This window comes from Suillus fuscotomentosus, assembly GCF_016647785.1.
Source record: "Suillus fuscotomentosus strain FC203 chromosome Unknown F5891scaffold_59, whole genome shotgun sequence".
NCBI classification, from domain to species: domain Eukaryota; kingdom Fungi; phylum Basidiomycota; class Agaricomycetes; order Boletales; family Suillaceae; genus Suillus; species Suillus fuscotomentosus.
Window position 1 is genome coordinate 142,852 of NW_024539571.1, and position 19,501 is coordinate 162,352.

Consider the following 19,501-nt stretch of genomic DNA (forward strand, 5'->3'; position numbering starts at 1 on the left):
ATGAGGTTTCAAAGCTTAGCGCGAGGCTTCATGAAGTTGGGTTGGAGGTTAGGTGTGGTAGCCTGATAGGCGGGCGAGAGACTGCAGGCCAGGCCCCTGGTGAGCAGTAATAAACGTGCGATGGGCACCATTCGGACAAGGTGCTTGACCTTATACACGACAGAAATTGCCTTGACGAGCGATGGTGGAGGTATTGACCGCTGATGCGGCACGCATACGGTATGACTCCAAAGCCGTCGTTGTGTTTGTTACGATTTTGGCCTAATGTTTTGTGATTGGTACACGAGATATATATGGTACGGATATGTGAGTGTTGATTCAGCTTGATCACGATAGACTAATTTCGAGTATGGATCTTATGCTGATAGCTTGTCCTGTACGCCCCATGCACGCATATGGTTCATACACAGTTATATCAAATACCAATATCAATATCGAGCCCGTATGTTGCCCACTGATTCGAATAGATAGGCTGGTCTCGGGTTGGGCATATTTACCGGGTTCACACACTGACACTGCCATTGATTATAAGGCTATACCAACGCTTCTCCAAGTTGAGTTACATTTACCGTCCCCCATGGATCCTTCAGAGATAAGAGAGAAAATCGGTCGCTTTCGAATCCTCGTTACAGGAAGAGCAAATGCAGGAAAAACCACCATCCTCCAGAGAGTCTGCAAGACACGGGACAATCCCGAAATCTACGACAGCGCCGGGAAAAAGGTGGACATCACAATGCTAGTAGGAGGATGGTACTGACCCATTGACATCAGGTGGATCTTGCAGTTTTAGCGCCATCCAGAGAGGTAAGTTGTGCTCTTAGTCGATCGAGTCGTGAACTGACGTGCTCTCAGCGCGGACTGCACGACATCGAGAATGAAACGGTGTTTCGAAGCAACCCAGGCTTCGTTTTCCACGATTCACGCGGTTTCGAGGCAGGCGGCGAATCAGAATTCATCAAGGTCAAGGCATTCATCACTGACCGTTCCAAGGAAACCAAAATAACAAATCAACTTCATGCTATATGGTAATTGCAACTTATCAATCGCAACATGCGCTATCTCAAGGTTTCAACATAGGTACTGTATTCCAATGGATGAAGCAAGCAGGTCATTCACTGCAAGTGAAGATAAATTCTTCTCTCAGTGCGACACAGGAAGCAGTAAGTTTTCGTATCCCACGCTCGTTGACGTTAGACTGATGCGCAGAATCACAATCCCCAGTTCCAGTGATCGTATTATTTACAAAGTTTGATGCCCTCTACGGTGTCGCATACTCAGAACTAAAAAAGGAAGGAAAATCTCGGAAGGACGCTAAAGAACTTGCCCCGAAACACGCCGAAGAAACATTTCGAGATGGACCACAATTGAAGCTCATCAATGGCGTCCAATGGCCTCCAAAAGGTCATGTATGCCTTCCTAGTAAGCCGGTTTATGATCGAGTTGCAATACATGATGACCGTTGATCGATCAGATATGGACAAAGATAATGCAGATTGCGGGGCGCTGATCGAACGCACGGCTGGAACCTTGGATGACGAAGCACTGAAGCAATTCTTCGTCTCGACACAGCAGACCAATTTGGAGATCTGCATGAAATATGCAATTGAGAGGTAACTACTGGTTTCATCTACCTCTCGCAAGCGTTAGCAACTGATATTGTCCAGAACACTCCCAGAACATTTTGACTCGGCAGAAAAAACGACATCTGAGGGTCATCAGAAGATAATAAGGACCTTGGCCGACTGGTTTCCGCATATTTCGGTAAGCTTATTGGAAAGTTCAAAGGTTGCTCTCATTTACATCAACCGTTTACTTGCAGGCAGTACGTTTGTTAACCCTCATTCGAGCTCGAGCCATGCTGATCCATTTATAGGAAACACTTCAGCACGATCACCTCGTAGAAATACAGTCCAAGGTACTCTCTGTGGTACGTCCAATTGGTCACAGACTGTACACATTTCTCATGTTGCGAATCTACCAGCCCTCTAACGAGTCATCACCCTTGGAGATCATTGTTCAGCTCATTTCTGGTGAATTTCAAGTTTACGTTGTGATCAACCTGCTTATTATTGACCATTTAGCTGTTGTCATTATCTTTGAACACTCTTTCTACATTTTCGACAAGCGGCGCTATCTTCAGGACGAGCAGGGGTCCGATTCCTCTTTTCATGTCGCTCTGGAGCAGTACATGGCATCTCCCCATGCAGCTGCTGTCGAGAAAGGTGTGAACGCTACCGTCCACGCTTATGAAAAGGCTGTGGCCACTGCCGCGAAGGAGAAAGAGTATCTGTGCCGTCCGGCGAAGGAGGAGTTAGTCAATGCTGTCCTCGAAATCACTTTGAATCATCGCCTGAGTACGTTTCATGGTCATGTTGTGGCAGCAATCCCGCTGATCCGCTTGTCTTCAGCAAGACCCTAATGTTAGGCAATGCAACACAATGTAAATGGCGTTCCGAAGTGGAGCTGACGTGTCTTAGCAGTGAATGTACGTTTCTTTAGTGGTCTATCGCCAAAGGTAGTTTCAGGAAGTGGAATTGTACGAAACAATTGTATTATTACACAATATGGCGCCTTCCCCGGTATGGTGTACGCGTGTTTGAAGCATGTCGGTCAGTCGCGCTCTGTGCATCCCTGGGGCGTCGGTTGGAATCAAACAATGAGTTTATTGACCCCCGTTCAAGACGGTATTATGTCATTGCTCAAGACCCCACACACTCGAGTCTGACCCGTGCCACCGCTCCCTACGCCCTGCCTGGTGCCACGTTTGTTCTCCATCAGCAGGCCTCACATATATATGACACTACAGCTCTTTACTGATCAGAATTTTCTCGACGTATGAAAATCAACTGCGGAACAGCGTCGAATCGGACTGCGACTTGAACTGCGACTGGATTAAATCTTTCATCATATACGGTAGTTTCCGTCATTTTGCACTTCAACAGTCTTGCATATACATGAGATGCACAGTGATTTGCGGCCTATGGAACCTGATTTCCCCTCATCTGGGACGTTCGTCTCATCTATCAAAGAGTCTTGCCGGATCGCGACAGTGGCCGCACATATCAAGGTGAGCGTTTTGACGAGTACTTAATTTTTCTCCGCATTCAGCTTGTCTTTGAGTGTCGCACCATCCATGTCTGTTTGTTATCCCTGCAATCTATCGCATACGTTTCGTGTCGATCTGTCAAGGATTTCTTTCTGCGATCAGCCTTTGACCGGTTGATTCGTTAGGTCGAAGATGCCGCTATCAGACGCCTCCTGGAATCTCCGTCCTTTCAATCCTCGTTTCATCGCGTCTCAGGCTCTCACGGGCTTGCATTCCCTCTCAAGTTCCCCTCACTCTTATCAGAGCTAAACTTTTTGTCTGTTCTTTCTCTCCTGAACTTCGCTTCCGGCTATCGAGTGCCACTTCACGAACAGACAGGACGAGGCGCATGGGATAATATACGGGCGTTTACTTTCTCTCTTTATTTGTCCTCTGCGACAGGGCAAGGAGATCTACTTTCTGCGAAAGGCATGAAGACGATGAGTGAGCAGCAAGTGGCACAACACATGGGCGTCACGATCCACGTCGAGCGACCTCATGAGAAGATCCCTGGTCTCACGGTCGGGGAACTCGGTGGACCAATATATGAGCTGGTGAAACTGATCAGCTCGACCCTGATCGAGACGGGTCAGATTCTGGAGACTTCAGGATATTCGGACCTAGGGAGCTTTATTTTGGAGAGCTTGAAGGAAGGAGCAAAGGCTGATCCTAGCGCAAGTCTTGGAATCGTGTTAGAGAGGGTGGGCCGCGATTTTCTTATACCTCGCAACCACCGAATAATCAACTCTTTTGAATTAGCTGGTCAGAGCTATTCCAGCTTTCCGTGACATGGCGGTTGTTAACGGGAAACGTGAGTGGGCGGCAGATCATAGCTAAAACTGTCGTCACACTCATCAAATTTTCGAAGCTGTGTACTGCTTCAAAAAGGCCCTTTTTCTTATACATGCAGTGAAGATTCGTTTTGGTTCTTCGCCACCGTTTCACATCCCCAACACAGCTCAGGCACCCGTGTTCACCGATAATGTTTTGCCGTCCCTTTTGGTCCATTTGGGAGTTTTGGACCTGAGTGGCGCAACGTCTCACGAACTTCATGATTTGTTCCCTGGTGCCGAGAGCGAAGATAGGATTAACACACTCTTGGCTTCACCTCCTGAGGCTTCACAAGGAGTTGCGCAAGATACCAAGAAAACACCCCCAAAGGATGGTCCTGTACTCACGACGGAGCAGGCCTATCTTTTGCGTGCGGCTGCCGTACACGCTTGCGAGAGAATTGTTCAATATGCAAGGGGTGACGGACAACTCAGTAAAGAGCAAGCATGGCTGAAAGATATCACATTGCCCGAACTAGATATCTGGCTCTGGGCAGTAGCCAAAGATCGACCAGATTACAGAAAGCTGGAGAGATTTGTTCTGCGGGGTACAGTGTTCTTTTGAAGTCTTTTAGTCGCAGTTTAGTAGCATAAGTAACCACCTTGGTTACTATGGCACTGTCATACACGTACTGCCCATCCGTTGAAATCCTATAACTTGTATCTTCGTGTGCGTAAATGAGCGGGACCATTCCAATAAGTTCGTTCGCCAATTGCAACTCTTCACCCACAATCTTGAGACTTGGAGGCAGAGGTATAATAGTAACTTTGCCATAGCAATACGGTCACATCTGGGCTCTAGAAATCGTGGGCGAGCGTTGCTGAGTTGTCCGGGGAAGCCAATTTGGTGCTATTGATATCAGTCAGGCCGCCTTAGGCATATACGGAGCGCCTAGGCCGCAGTTTCTGCATAAGCAGGGTCCGTGAGGCGTTACACCTATGCAATGGTGATTAGACTGCAATTTCCAAATGAGCATTGATGATCAAATGTAACTGAGTCATCCACCTAGCCGTTACGCTATAAGGCAGTGATACTGAAAGCTTTATCTTGAACAGCATTTGTGTAAATTATGGGAATTCTAATAAGCCAACGTGCTTACATCAAACAAACCACGGTGACAAGAGACGATCAAATGGACAGCCCCCGGTGTCCCTGGACACCTGACACCAAGTAGGGACACCTGTGCAGATGGAAGTATCCCTCGCAGGATGCTTGGGTGGGAAGGGATGCCTCGTCTAATCTGCAGGGCCAGATTTAGGTGTGAAGGGTCCCAGAGGTCAGGGCTGTTCTGAGAATAATAAGTTCACGTTTGTCGTGTAAATGATGTCTTATGTCCAATGGCGATGCTCGACAGTGCTGAAAATGAAGATCTTGGTATATTATAATAGACAGTGCCATCGAGAGACGTATCGTATCAGCCATCAAGGTGGCTGCATCTGAGTTGTCTGGGAGACTTCTATCGAAGCCGAGGCTTGAGCTTGAAAACCTGAAGCGAACAAATATAAAGTTGTAAAGACATTTGGGAATCAAAGGAGATACTAACTTCCCAGCTGCGTCTCCCAATAATAACCGCAGAACGACCACAGTATATCTGGCAGCCTGAAATGTCTGAAGAGATTGAGACGTATTCCACTCCACCAACCTCGCCAGCAGACGGACGAGCAGACGGCATGCCCACAGAAAACGTGATTCGACCCTCGATATCGAGAAAAAACAGTCGGCTATCGCTGTTATCGTCGTTATCGTCGCTGCATACAAACATCACATGGCATCATGATGTTGTGGTAGAGCAACAACCACCTTCAGGAAAGGCAGTGGCACAACGGATAAGTCCAGGTGATAATCCCACAACATCAATTCACAACGACCTCTTTATGACACCTCCATCTACCGAATCGCCCAGATCAATTTCAAGCTCGAGCTTAAACTCCAGTCCCAGTTCATCGTTAGCAATGCCCATCGAACACAGGAGTCTATCTGCAAAGTCACCTTGCTTCGTACATTCGCACCTAGATAAAGGAGCATCGCTACAGGACTGGCTTGATGTCCATACTAAGGATAACGAGGTACCTGGATCAGACGTTGGGGTCGCCAAGGCTCTTCAGCAACGCCATCAGCCTCAACACCACCTTGAATTCTCTTATCCCGATGAAGTCTCGGAAGATGATGATAGTGATACATATGGCGGCAACCTTACGAAACAGCTGGCAGAGACAGCGGTCGGGGTTCGTGAAATGAGCAAGCAACTCGGTGAGCACTGTTCTTATTCTCAGACTTTCCATTCACTCAACGACTATGCTCCTTCAGGACGTGCTCGAATAAAATCCAATATCCAGAGCGTCCTCATTGTAACCAAGGCCAGGGATAACCGCCTTATCAACCTGACGCGTGAACTTGCATTGTATCTGATGCTTAAACATCGTCAAGGGGGTCGAGGCCTCATTGTGTGAGTTTTGAGCTTAGTATAACATTCAGGGCGTTTACGATGACTTCACCAGCTATGTAGACCATCAACTGCGCAATTCGAGGAGGTTTGACGCCGAAGGTTTACAAAGAGATCATCCAGAATTGTTCGAGCCTCTCCCACGAAGACGGTCGTCCAGCAGCAACTCTCTCTCTTCCTTGTCATCGTCATCCACTCCTCAAGATGATTTCAACACGCCCCAGGAGGGTCAGCTACGATACTGGACTAGTGACATGTGCCGAGATAGTCCACATCTGTTCGATTTTGTTATCACGGTGAGCGATCAATCTCACACGTCTCGTTGTATCCACTTATTTTGAGATTTAGCTTGGAGGAGATGGCACTGTTCTTTTCACATCATGGCTCTTTCAGCGAATTGTTCCTCCCGTTCTCTCTTTCGCACTCGGCTCCCTCGGCTTTCTCACTAATTTCGACTTCGCTGACTATCAAGCGGTTGTAGACTCAGCCATTGACACAGGTATTCGTGTCAACCTACGCATGCGATTTACTTGTACAGTCTACCGTGCTGTATACGACAAAGGGAAGTGCCGCAAGGCCGTGAAAAAGGGTGAAACAGGTGAAATCATGATGAAGGATGTAAACAAAGGAGGGTGGGAGGCACTCGAAGGAGGTTGGTCTGGCGGATTTACCACTTCGGAGGGCGGCAAGTGTTCAAAGGATAAGGAGATCATGTGCTTCACGACAAGACCAGTTGAGACGTTTGAGGTTATCAATGATCTTGTGGTGGACCGGGGACCCAGTCCCTATGTCAGTTTGCTTGAATTATTTGGTGCGTTACCTCCCCTGATATCTGGGATACGTATATTTATGATTTTGAAGGCGACGAACACCATATGACAACTGTGCAAGCTGATGGGCTTTGTGTAGCCACGCCCACCGGTTCCACCGCTTATTCGGTAGGCTTCTCACTATCACTGATCGGTCACTGATATTAACTCCTCTCGATGTAGTTATCTGCTGGAGGATCCTTGGTTCACCCTGAGATTACCTGCAATCCTTATCAGTCCCATCTGCCCTCACACGCTATCGTTCCGTCCCATGCTTCTTCCCGACAGTATGGAGCTTCGCATATGTGTCCCATATAATTCTCGTAGTACCGCTTGGGTGTCTTTCGACGGCCGAGGCCGTGTGGAACTGCAACGTTTGTCATTAGATGCTACCTTTCATTCCGTCGCTTACTTCTTTTGCAGAGGGTGATCATATCAAAATAACTGCTTCCAAATACCCTTTCCCAACTGTTTGCGCGGATAAACAGTCAACTGACTGGTTCCACGCCATCTCACGAACCCTAAAATGGAATGAACGCGAGCGTCAAAAATCGTTTGTTGTAGTCGAAGAGGGTCCGTCACGGAAATCCAGCCTGGGGAAAACGAGGAGGCCTGAAAAAATGAAGCTTGATGATATATTCGATGAAACTTTGGAGGATGAAGAGGAGGATGAAACGTCTGACGATGAAGATAACAAATTCGACATTGATGATTCGTCCCCTGAGGCTTCGACCATCGGACGTGCTGGTATCCAAATTCCGAACGAGTTAAATGCTACAGATGCTGCAGTTGGTCTTGCAAAAGCTCGTGAGGAAATGGGCTCCCAGACAGATGAGGATTTACTCTCGACACCGCAGTTGGCTGCGCTTGCACTCACTCAAGGACGTCATCTCAAATCATCTCGCTCGGCCAAATCACGTTCAGCGTTCAAGGTCGGGTCTGCGCTCTGGTGTCGATACTCCAGGACGGTTCGCTGGACCCGCACATCGTCCGCCTCATATCAATCCCTTCCACATTGACCATCAATTAAGGACGCCCTCCCCTGCACTTTCAAACTCTTCGGATGATTCATTGTCGACCATGCACGTGGCGCAACGTGGTACTCGGGACGATATACATTCTCGGGAACAATATTCAAGTGGCCGTAGTCGTATTCCCAAGGACAGGGAATTTGATGACAATCTTCAGACTCCCACCATTGCAGATACACTCTCGGGTCGCAGAAACCATCACCGAGTAGATTCGAGGGATTATGACCAACATCAACCTCGCGCATTTGCTGTCTGGGGCAACGATGAGACCGACAGTAATGCGAGTGACAGTGATGCTTAATCATCTGGAATATGTTAGGACTTCCTCACCGTTCTTCCGTTGCCTTCTTTCCTCCTCCCCCTTTTTTAAATTAATCATCTTACCATACCCAGACACCTTAACTATGTGTTACTAGCATCATTACTTGTACTTGACTTGTACTATGATTTTTATAGGGATTTTCGGTCACATGCATATAGGGTCTGCTTGTGCATACTACGTCGTTCGGCCAATGTTGTTTCATTAGTAGATGGACATCGAATATTGTATCCTGACATGATGGATACATCGGATATGTCCGAAGGCATTCCAAAGAGCAATGCATATATATAACGATCGTTCTGTTGAGTGTACCTGCATCAATCAGCCGCCCACCTCACAGCATCCCTGTGCGCCTTTGTCGCATCAACGTCAAACCAGATCACCGAAGTAGCCATACACAACGCAAATAAGAACGAAAACCACTTCCGTCTTGTTGATGATGACCTATATGACATTGGGTCCTACCATAGAAAAAGCGCGATTGGATAAACCAAAGAGACCGAAGAACTGGTTGATGTAAGCCGAACGCAATGGGGCGGGAAATACGACGAAGGCAAATACACCATGTTATCAGAATCGGGCTCGGCCATCATTGTCTGGGACAACGCGTAGTAAGGCGCCTGGAAAATGCTGAACGCAATGTTGTATGCCCTGAGAAGGATATAAAACAAGGTAGGGAAAAGTGGGTTCTCGACGAACCAGAACTCCCAGATGTTATGGAAGCTGGTGTACATGTTAGAGCGATGATGGGTGGAAGAAACAAGCTGAGCGACACCGATTCAAGTTTTTCTGTCCGTATTCCAATCATACCCCACTGCAAAATCAAAATAGAAACATTAGTCATCACAAGTTGTACCGTTGACGATCACATAAACAAGTACGTGGAATACTAGTGCTACACACCAATCTCCTTCGTACTCATAGTCGAGATAGTCGCCTGTGACAAGCCCAAGGGGGGTATTTTGCAGGAACGAGAAACTGAACTTGCTGTTCTGGCAAATGGTAACGAGAGTTCCGGTGGTATGAAGATGCTAGGTATGGCTCGAGAGGCAGACAACCAAACAGTACATCTGTGAGAAGGAAGGAGAACAGATAAACAAAGCTGTAGGGAAGATACTTGTATGTATTCAGCGCAGCGCTGACTCGATGTTCGTGTGAGTCGATTTCTAAGGAAGATCTTGCCAAATGCTCACCTCCTTCCATCCAATCGTTATGTTGTGTTCGCCTTCAGGTAAACTAGGTCCTGGCCTGGGTCCCTGGAATATAACTCGGAGGTTCTCAGCAGCCTACTAGAGACAAGCTACAATATACTCACACCACCAGATACCAAGTACTACCCAGTACGTGGTGAGACTACACATCAATCAATACAAACACTTCAAAGACTTGGTTGACAAAAAATTTACGGCACAAGGACATAATTGTCCAACTTGGGGTTGTTCGTCATCGGTAACAGAAGCGCTAAGTTCAGCAATAAGGTGGTTATATACCCGACATTACTATGAACTGGAACTCACGATAATAGCTCCACAACTCCCTTCTGCCCACGAGCGGTTCATCCTTGCTGACGGATGTAATAGTAATCTTATTCGCGTCCTCCATCTAGTCTGAGGGCCCCTGATTCCAAATCCTTAGAGGGTGGGACCGCGACAAGTTACAAGACGCACCATAGACAAGCAGATATTCTATACTAGTCTACGAGGGGCGTAAGGTGAGCGGCCATGAGACGTAAGACTTGAACTTGAAAGTTCGTTGGAGAAGTGTGATACTCGCTTGATGTCTCGGTAGGGCTTGAAACTGTGAAGATAAATGTCGGACGCATGTAGCCAGTGCAACCAGTTATGACTGGTTGGGAACATTCTTGCTGAAACGGTGATGGCGAACTGCCTCGTGTCTTGGGCGTCTATGGAAACGAGGATGGTTAGCGCGGTGAAGCAACATAGAAAGGCACAATACACGCACCTCTGTAACTTAGAGAAAGACGCCCACAATCCCTCGGCCGTGCTCAACATCATCAATCTCCAGTAAAATGTCACAGCTGATTCCAAGCACCACACCCATTCGAACTTTTGAAGATCATGAGGACCGTAAGGGCAGTCGCAGTGTTCCCCGATAAACGACGAATGCTTACGGGTTCATACGACAAGACACTTCGTCTTTGGGACTTGGAGACAGGTGTTGTGTTGAAGAAGATGAAAGGGCATAGCAGCGGGGTGGAGGCACTGTCGATATCGCGAGATGGTAAGATAATAGCAAGCGGCGATGGAAATGGAGAGGTCATCGCCTGGCACGGTGAAACTGGCGAATCCATCACCCAACACATCAAAGCCCACTCCGAAAATATCAGCTCGATAGATTTTTCTCCGAATGGAATGGTGCTGGTCACTGGTTCATTTGAAGGCACAATCAAGTTTTGGTGTACCAAAACGTGGCAGATGCAAGGAGAACCAATCGGGTGTGGCAATTATGTCTACTGCGTTCGACATTCGCCTTCTGGTGAACTTCTTGCCATCTCAACAAAGTCCAATACCCAAATTTATAATCCAGGCACAAGGGAACGCGTCGCATGTCCGACAGGTCCCAAATCAAGTAATTACATATTGGAGTGGGACACATCAACCTGGCAGCAGGTCGGTCGCCCCTGGGAAGGCCACACTCAGGCTGATGATATCTACACCCGGGCCATTGCCATTCATCCCACTGGCACCCTTGTCGCTTTTGCATCTAATGACAAGCATGTTCGTCTCTGGCGGGCCTCAGATCAACGAACCATCGCCATCTTTCATCATTCATCTGCCGCGACATGTGTCACGTTCTCTGTGGACGGCAAGCGCATTCTCATAGGAGGTGAAGACAAAAAGATCTCAGAATGGGCAGTACCACATCCAAAGGCGAGTGGCCATTTCTGACTCTCATTACGCAATTCGAGCATTCGTACAGATCCTTAGTATCACAACAGCCCGCGATGCATGTCTGGCTGGGGACTTGTCTATCGCTGAAGAGCTCCTCACCCAAGAGATCCACGCCGACGCCGACAACTTTACTTCATATGCCAATCGTTCGTTCGTTATGGCCCGGAAGCACAACTTGGACAACGCTCTCGAGGATGCAATCAAGGTGAGATGGATCCACCCATCATTGTCATCTTACGGAAGGCTAACATTCATCCGTGACATAGTCAATCGACATTAAACCATCATTGATTGGCTTTATCTCAAAAGGCATCGCCCTCTGCGGAAAAGATCGCGTCCGAGAAGCAAGGGTGGCATTCGACGTTGCATCTATGTTCACGAACCATGATTCAGAAACCAACCAATTTCTTCTCTTGATCAAGGTACATTCGATCCGTTTCCCATACTACCTGCTTCATCCCGCAAGCCAGGCCATCGCACTCTTCAACGCAGATCAACACGAGGAAGCAATGTTGTCTATCAAAGAGCTGGCTACTGCTTGTCCAAATGTCGAGCCTCTCGCGCGTCGTGTCGTGGAAGTCAGTATCATGAGCTAAGCTTGGTCCTCAATACTGACCTTCGTCGCTCGTACATTAGACATATCTGCGTGTTCGTCTCGGAATCACAGCCTTGGATGGTGCGCGTTACCACGAGGCCGCTGATCATTTCACTTCTGCCGTCAACTCTACTGCATTCTCGTCAAAATACATTCATTTGACATGAAGACTTGACCGTGGTGCGTAGACATGATGCATACGTAATGCTTTTCATAACCTAGTACTTTGTGCAGCTCTTTGGCTGGGATCTCAAGTCCTTGTTGCTTACGACACACCAGAAACGGTGCCAGGCTTTCCTTTCAGCAGGTAAACCCGATCAAGCCCTCGAAGCACACAAATACATGATAGACGCCATCGACGGCACTGCGAAGACCAGCTGTCTCGATTGGTCCAATGGTGAGTCTTAGTGATATCACCTGAGGCAATCATACTCACCTGCATTTGGTTCAGAATTCAAGCAACAATGTAGCGTGCTCTGTGCTGCCAACGGAAATGCGGCCCTCGCTGCCAGCGATTATGACAGGGCTATTGACCTATACTCGGCGGTAATCAACTCCAACTCTGCATCTGATGTTGTCTTTGCAATTCGTAGCAAGGCACAGTTGAGAAAAATGCTATGGATGGAAGCACTTCTCGACGCGCAGAAGGTGCGATGGGAGCTATCGTGCCATAGCCAATGCTCATCTAGGCGATACATAGGTTATTGAACTCCACTCTTTGTCTTATGTTGGACACAACTTGAAGCACGCAGCGCTTCATGGTGCGCGGCGCTATGATGAAGCGATTGAGACCTTCCAAACAATGCTCTCGATATTGGACAATGCACCTGATGTTCAGACACGAAGTAAGGCTCTGATAACGCATTCGTCGACATGTTTGACTCTTTCTCCAGAGCTGCGCCAGCAGTATCTCAGACCTTCGGAGGTAGAATGCGCCATTCGACGGGTCATTGATGCCCAACTCGACAACGCTCCGCTGCGTGTACTCGACACCACCACAGGTCTCTTATGCGATCGGGAGATGCAGATAGACACCTTCAAAATGAGCATGTTGTATAAGGAGCTTGTGTCATCAACAATTATGCATGCTGACTTGCACATCGAGCACATCGAAGAAGTGGTGAAGAGATACCTGCAATATGCCATGCTATCACACAGGTGGGAAGGGAAGGAGCCGCTGCTGCAGGATATCCAGGGCAAGTGCGTGTACGACTCGGAGTTGGACCCAGTTGGCGGCATGACGAAGCTGCGGTCGTTCTGAAAAACTGCTCTTGATGCGGGGTATAACTGGGCATGGAGCGATACATGCTGCATCGACGAGAGCAACAATGTCGAAGTCCAAGAATCGGTCAACTCCATGTTCGTATGGTATCATCATTCTGCGCTCACGATCGTCTACCTGTCTGATGTTCCGCCTTCGTCAAATTCTGGCGCACTGGCAAAGAGCGCTTGGAACACGCGGGGATGGACGTTTCAGGAGTTCATCGCTCCCCAAGTCATTCTCTTTTATCAGAATAATTGGACTCTTTATCGCAATGATCGTACTCCCAACCACAAGGATTCCATTGCAATCATGCAGGAGATCAAGGATGCGACAGGCATAGACCGACCGGCCGTTGTGGCCTTTCGTTCCAGCATGCATAACGCGCGAGAAAAACTTCATTGGGCGTCAACCCGCGTTACCACGCGTCAGGAAGACATCGCATACTCGTTGTTTGGCATCTTCGGCGTCCGTCTGCCTGTAGATTATGGCGAGAAGCGGGACAAGGCTCTCGGGCGGCTCCTGCAGGAGATCGTGGCTCGGTCAGGGGACATCACTGGCCTCGATTGGGTCGGAGAACCATCAGAGTTTAACAGCTGTCTACCAGCCTCCATCACTTCCTACGAAGCTCCACCATGCGAGCTACCACCCCTACCCGAATATGAAATTCAGTCATTGGCTTCTTCGCTGCGAAAAATGAGGGTTGCTGATTTTGCTCCAGACCTTTATACTCAGCTTCGGAACACGAGCGCCCCTCGCTTCGCAGCACAAAGACTACATCTGCCCTGTATTGCATTCAATGTCACGGAAGTCAGACGCCGGGTGGGTAGTCCAACCCCGGAAAGTCATGTCATGTATAGGGTGAAGGCAGGCGGACTTCACGACTTGCTTATCATCACCGGAGAAACCCTGGTTCAATTCTGGCCGGCAAGGCCCACTGAGCAGCAATTTCTCCTCGTCCGTCCCTGGGACCGGTCTCTTCTGGAGCTACCTGACTTTCCAGAGTTTCCAGAACCGTCTGACCATGGAGATGATACGGAGAGCGAGGAAGACTATGAGACGCCGCCTTCTTCTCCATCAGACGACTGGTCTGGTGGTTCTCCTGTAAAACAGGGGATGTCTGACCTAGAATCACGAGCATTGCGGTTGCTTGTTCGCCTTGGGCAACCTTTCAGCGCATTTTTGTTAGCGCAGCAGCGCGGTGGAGAATACAAGAGGATCGCGACGGATCATGATATCATTGGACAAGTCCAGGACGTGGTTTTCGTTGGAGACTCGATGGACATCAGGACCATAGAGATATTGTAGTGGTATGTTTTTGTTTCACAGTTTTTGGACGACTTCGAAGATGATACCATACAGCTGCAGCATACGTATCGCACATGCATGTTAGATGTGATTTTGGCACTTAGGTAGCAGCTCAGGTACAGATTATGCTCCGAGTCCTGTCGCTTCCCTATCATTTCTTGCAACCCTTTGTTCGTCCTCAAATAACTGCATTTCTGATTGCTTGAATTTGGTGTAGGAGAACCGTCGATCGGTCGTTTTGACGCGCGATTCGTCGAAAATGAGATACACTTTGAGACATGTGCATGTAGCTATCAGTGTAGAACGCGTACTGTACCTTTGCAGGCTAGTACAGGCATCGGGGTGAATGTAGTAAATGAGGATCAGGTGAACGGTGGTTCCAGGTTCCTTCTATCAATTTAGATCATATAAAAGGGGCCAGGCCTGACCCACATCGTAGCTCCGTAAATATCGAGCGTCTGTATCGTGCATAGCAGTAATAATTCAGAAACCAGCAATTCATTGACATCACGGTATTTGGATTATTTGGATGCTAATCTATGACGCATTCACCGGCACCCTCCGAGTAATTGGAGTATGGGTGCGCCTGCAGAGTGACAATCACGTCTACCTTTTTTGTCCTTTCTCGATCTTGAATATCTTGGAGATCGCGTAACTGTCATATTCCGTATGTCCTGCACGCCCTCATATCCATCTCATTTCAAGGATTTTAGGATCCCTTCTTCAAATAACTCCATTCTGCAAACATTCAAGTCTTTGCAATTATTCCTGCTGTTTCTGCTTGTACGAGGCTGAGAGCACGATCACAGTCTGTGTTCTTCATGATGTTGATCAAAGCATCAACATTGTCGACAGATTTTCTGAACGACCTCTCGACATTTTGTGATGCAGCTCTTTATTTTCATTTCTGGTTTCCACAAATGACACAAAGTCTGTCCTGTGATAATGAGGCTTGTTCTTCCTTCCGGTACTTTGTGCCGGATACTTTTTCTTACAAATCAATGGCTTTGATGACTACTATGTAGTCTTCCATTTGCAGATCTACGATATTTTCGTTGTCCAGACGTCCATGGTTGGAAGTACATGGATCACTCGCCGCGGCCTGGTGCAATTTCAGATCTCGGGATCTCGAGCTTTCGCAGTTTGACAATGACAACTTTCGGTATAGACCACCATCTAGTAGGGTTGCAACATATTCCAGTGAGCCAGTGCAGACTTAAAATGCATCCATGACTAGTCAACAGCGCGTATGAGGGGAGGAGTCATGGTGCCATTGAGGCTTCAATGTTCAAGCGTACAACGAGACTGCAAAACTCGTAAGTACTTTAGTCATTCTATTTATTCAAGTATTTCCCCTATTCCAAGATCTCCATTGCTCGAGCGGCAGTCAAATTTGTTCGCAACCAAGACATTGGTCAAATCAACATCAATCTAGTAGAAATTTTTATGTCGTGCCATCAGTCATCATGTGCACCGATGCTGATTGAAGTAGAAATACGACTCACCGTAGTTGAAACGTTTGCATGTCATGCAGTCATTCGTCTTAAACACACGTCAAGACGCGCTACCACGCCGGTGAGTCGTGTGGTTAAATCCAAGACGCAAAATACTTATACTCACATATATGAGGCCCTCTATCGTACATTTCTTCCCAGGGCAGCAATTTTTTGACGTGCACAATATAGGACACCCATCGCTGCTATCAATGTCAAGGGGAGTGGCAGACACTAATGCCATCAAAGCAAAAGCAACGACGACGACAGAGGGGAGATGCATTGTTTGTGAGGATGTGATATGGGGTCAAATCGATCTGAATGAGACGGTAAGCAGACGGCTTTTTATACTATGCGCTGAATGTTATTCTTCGTGGTCCGGGTGACGCAGGAAGAACATATCCATTTGAAGTCCCTTATCGAACATACAACTGGTGACACGCGTCCAGGGCCTTAAATTCGGACATCTCTGTCCGTCAGTGTGAAGGTTGACGCCCTCGTGTTTCACGACACATTTCATCCCGTGATCCTTATGGTTCATATCTTGCAGTGTACGCACATGAATTATTTTATTGGAAGAGCGATATGCTTCTAGATCTGCGGTACTGCACTGATTAGGACCAGTTCTACCGGTCTGAGGGGAAAATGCACTCAGCCGTATGATACTTACTAAAACAGCAAGATTGTTAAGGATGAATGATGGTGCTGCGATGATGTCTGAGCCGGGAGAATCATCATCGGATTTCACTATCGACACATGTCAGATATGGGCACTTCCCGACAATCTTGACTCACTTTGGCTGTTACGAAAATTTCGTCGATCATCATTGGATGGATATTCTTCAGGTTTGGTCAGGCCGGTAATAGAGGTACTGGTTGTGACGGCCTTAAGACTGTCCATCCAATGATGATTAATGAAATAGTCACCAATTTTCGTAACAGCCAAAGTGAGTCAAGATTGTTGGGAAGAGGTTAGCATAGAATCGAGTCTACGCATGAGTGAGGCACACCTAGGCGTGTGCTACCTTGCTCTGACCCACGACGATAGCATGATAGTTTAGTCTTAGTTGTTCAGCAGTAGCCTGAGATCTGCCTGTTTACTCCATTTTACTTTATTATTCCTTGGCACCCACCGGTCCCACCCGCTGCCTCCTCTCTCAGGGTGCGGCTAAACTACTCAATTCCTTCTCCTGCGGTGCACATGCGCCTGAATGAGAAGCCCACGCCCAAACATCCTTTTCCTCATCATTTAGACCCTGTCAAATCGCTGTATCTAAGTCATTGTCCAATTCAGTTCGTTCTCGCTCACCAGCCACCACGCTACGAAAGCATAGACCGGCAGAATGCCAAAATACAGGGGATCACAGTGAAAGATGTTCTATGTAATAATTTTCTTCACCCTTCTCGATCGACTCAAAGCAACTGCAGTTCCTTGTAAAGTAGAAAACAATCAGTTGTACAGCCACCTACAATCAAGAATTGCTTGATCGGATGATCAAGGATCCATCTACACCTGCCTGTTACAGAGACCGATACTGCGGTGTCGTGGATGGTTCGACTCCATGCTGCGAATACTTATGGAGTAACCAAGATCGAACTCGATCGGGCATTGCTTCCATGTTCAGACAGAACCGGAATGTCGTATTCTTGTGCTACGTGTCATGACGAGGACCGAGGACCTCAGTCTTCACGGTGGTGGTCGTGCCATCAAGAAGCAAAGAAATAAGGAACGCTGACACATTGTTGTATCAGATGCTCCTTATTTTTACAAAGCCTTTGATAGAAATGAAGATATGCTTGTGATCGAGGAGTGCAGGCAGAATCTCAATCTCTCAGGAGAGATGTGTCCCGCAACAGCGGCACTCATAGTCGAGGTAGTCGCCTGTGACAAGCCCAAGGGGGGTATTTTTCAGGAACAAGAAACTGAACTTGCTGAGCTGGCAAATGGTAACGAGAGTTCCGGTGGTATTCATCCCCGGTACAAGAAGACGTCAGGTATGGCTCGAGAGGCAGACAACCAAACAGTACATCTGCGAGGAGGAAGGAGAACAGATACACACAGCTGTAAAGAAGATGCTTGTATGTCTTCAGCGCAGCCCTGACCCGATGTTCGCGTGAGTCGATTTCTAAGGAAGATCTTGCCAAATGCTCACCTCCTTCCATCCAATCGTTATGTTGTGTTCGCCTTCAGGTAAACTAGGGCCAGGCCTGGGTCCCTGGAATATAACTCGGAGGTTCTCAGCAGCCTACTAGAGACAAGCTACAATATACTCACACCACTAGATACCCAGTACTACCCAGTACGTGGTGAGACTACAGATGAATCAATACAAACACTTCAAAGACTTGGTTGACAAGAAAACGTACAGCACAAGGACATAATTGTCCAACTTGGGGATGTTCGTCGTCGGTAACAAAAGCGCTAAGTTCAGCAATAAGGTGGTTATATACCCGACATTACTATGAACCTGTATCGAAATATTGTTAGCTTCCGACGACAACCGACACAGCCCTTGCAACGCACGGTAAAGACATTACTGATCCCATTGTTTTCCATAAATTCTTCTTACTCATAAACTTCAGGAGGAATCTCGCTGCTTTCATACTTTTCTCTCAACTGGCGTGCATTCGGAAACGCACAGGTAAGCGCCATACAGTCATATCGTGCAGCTCAGCATACCACTGTGACAGCAAGTACCGTCAGAACGTGCCACAGTCAGTAATAGAGCCGACGGTAGTGAATATGGCTGTCATTATGGCGGAACTGATGACATTCGCGATCAGGATCACACTAGAAACTGACTTGGTGCCGCTACCCCAGGGAGATATACATTGGCCAGAAGCAATGGTTGCAAGGCACGATGAGCCGGGGCCTGCGAAGAGATCATATCCTGCTGCTGTGGCAAGCCCTGGAACAGAGTTTGTGTATAGCCCAAAGGATAAACACACTGGCTGTGTGAAACATAGATAAGCAAAGTGGGCCCGATAATATTCCGCCGACTCACATTGTCACCATTATAGTTTAGCTTTGACAAGGGTCGATACATATGGATCGGAACTCATGACAGTAGCTTCATAACTCCCTTCTGCCCACGAGCGGGTCATCCTTGCTGATGGATCTTGTTCGCGTCCTCCATCTAGTCTAAGGGTCCCTGGTTCCAAATCCTTAGAAGGCAGGACCGCGACAAGTCACAAGACGCACCATAGACACGCAGATACTTTATACTAGTCTACAGCGAGCCGTGAGGTGAGCGGCCAAGAGACACAAAACTTGAGCTTGAAAGTTTATTGGAGAGGTGTGATACTCGCTTGATGTCTCGGTAGGGCCTGAAATTGTGAAGACAAATATCGGACGCATGTAGCCAGTGCAGTCGGTTATTACCGGCTGAGAGCATATTCTTTGCCTCGTGT

General features: G+C 47.7%; 5 protein-coding genes across 5 annotated transcripts; 4 read left to right on the top strand and 1 right to left on the bottom strand.

Annotated features, from left to right (window-relative positions):
• Window positions 1-39: 39 nt before the first annotated feature.
• F5891DRAFT_614594 (uncharacterized protein) lies at window positions 40-2,089 on the top strand. Its single transcript, XM_041372471.1, has 10 exons — window positions 40-442; window positions 533-721; window positions 772-804; window positions 853-1,025; window positions 1,078-1,160; window positions 1,222-1,419; window positions 1,472-1,610; window positions 1,665-1,765; window positions 1,874-1,927; window positions 1,982-2,089. Exons 1-10 carry the CDS (start codon window positions 350-352, stop codon window positions 1,987-1,989), a joined length of 1,071 nt encoding a protein of 356 aa, XP_041221631.1. The 5' UTR covers window positions 40-349; the 3' UTR covers window positions 1,990-2,089.
• Window positions 2,090-2,732: 643 nt separating this feature from the next.
• Window positions 2,733-4,503, top strand: F5891DRAFT_614560 (uncharacterized protein). Its single transcript, XM_041372470.1, has 4 exons — window positions 2,733-3,067; window positions 3,232-3,786; window positions 3,845-3,896; window positions 3,954-4,503. Exons 1-4 carry the CDS (start codon window positions 2,960-2,962, stop codon window positions 4,478-4,480), a joined length of 1,242 nt encoding a protein of 413 aa, XP_041221632.1. The 5' UTR covers window positions 2,733-2,959; the 3' UTR covers window positions 4,481-4,503.
• A 1,083-nt stretch (window positions 4,504-5,586) lies between these two features.
• Window positions 5,587-8,839, top strand: F5891DRAFT_1248391 (uncharacterized protein; the record flags this gene model as incomplete). The annotated part of the gene is made up of 8 exons (XM_041369851.1): window positions 5,587-6,166; window positions 6,224-6,362; window positions 6,415-6,655; window positions 6,708-7,170; window positions 7,221-7,297; window positions 7,365-7,542; window positions 7,592-8,086; window positions 8,133-8,839. 8 exons carry the CDS (start codon window positions 5,587-5,589, stop codon window positions 8,498-8,500), a joined length of 2,541 nt encoding a protein of 846 aa, XP_041221633.1. The 3' UTR covers window positions 8,501-8,839.
• Window positions 8,840-9,412: 573 nt separating this feature from the next.
• Window positions 9,413-10,506, bottom strand: F5891DRAFT_1055908 (uncharacterized protein). Its single transcript, XM_041362682.1, has 7 exons — window positions 10,484-10,506; window positions 10,189-10,424; window positions 10,039-10,138; window positions 9,928-9,982; window positions 9,837-9,874; window positions 9,715-9,788; window positions 9,413-9,659 (listed from the first exon to the last, which is right to left on the bottom strand). Exons 3-7 carry the CDS (start codon window positions 10,121-10,123, stop codon window positions 9,417-9,419), a joined length of 495 nt encoding a protein of 164 aa, XP_041221634.1. The 5' UTR covers window positions 10,124-10,138; window positions 10,189-10,424; window positions 10,484-10,506; the 3' UTR covers window positions 9,413-9,416.
• Window positions 10,507-17,883: 7,377 nt separating this feature from the next.
• Window positions 17,884-19,061, top strand: F5891DRAFT_983764 (uncharacterized protein; the record flags this gene model as incomplete). Its single annotated transcript, XM_041377356.1, has 6 exons — window positions 17,884-18,114; window positions 18,182-18,204; window positions 18,291-18,390; window positions 18,579-18,615; window positions 18,674-18,732; window positions 18,786-19,061. 6 exons carry the CDS (start codon window positions 17,884-17,886, stop codon window positions 19,059-19,061), a joined length of 726 nt encoding a protein of 241 aa, XP_041221635.1.
• Window positions 19,062-19,501: the final 440 nt, after the last annotated feature.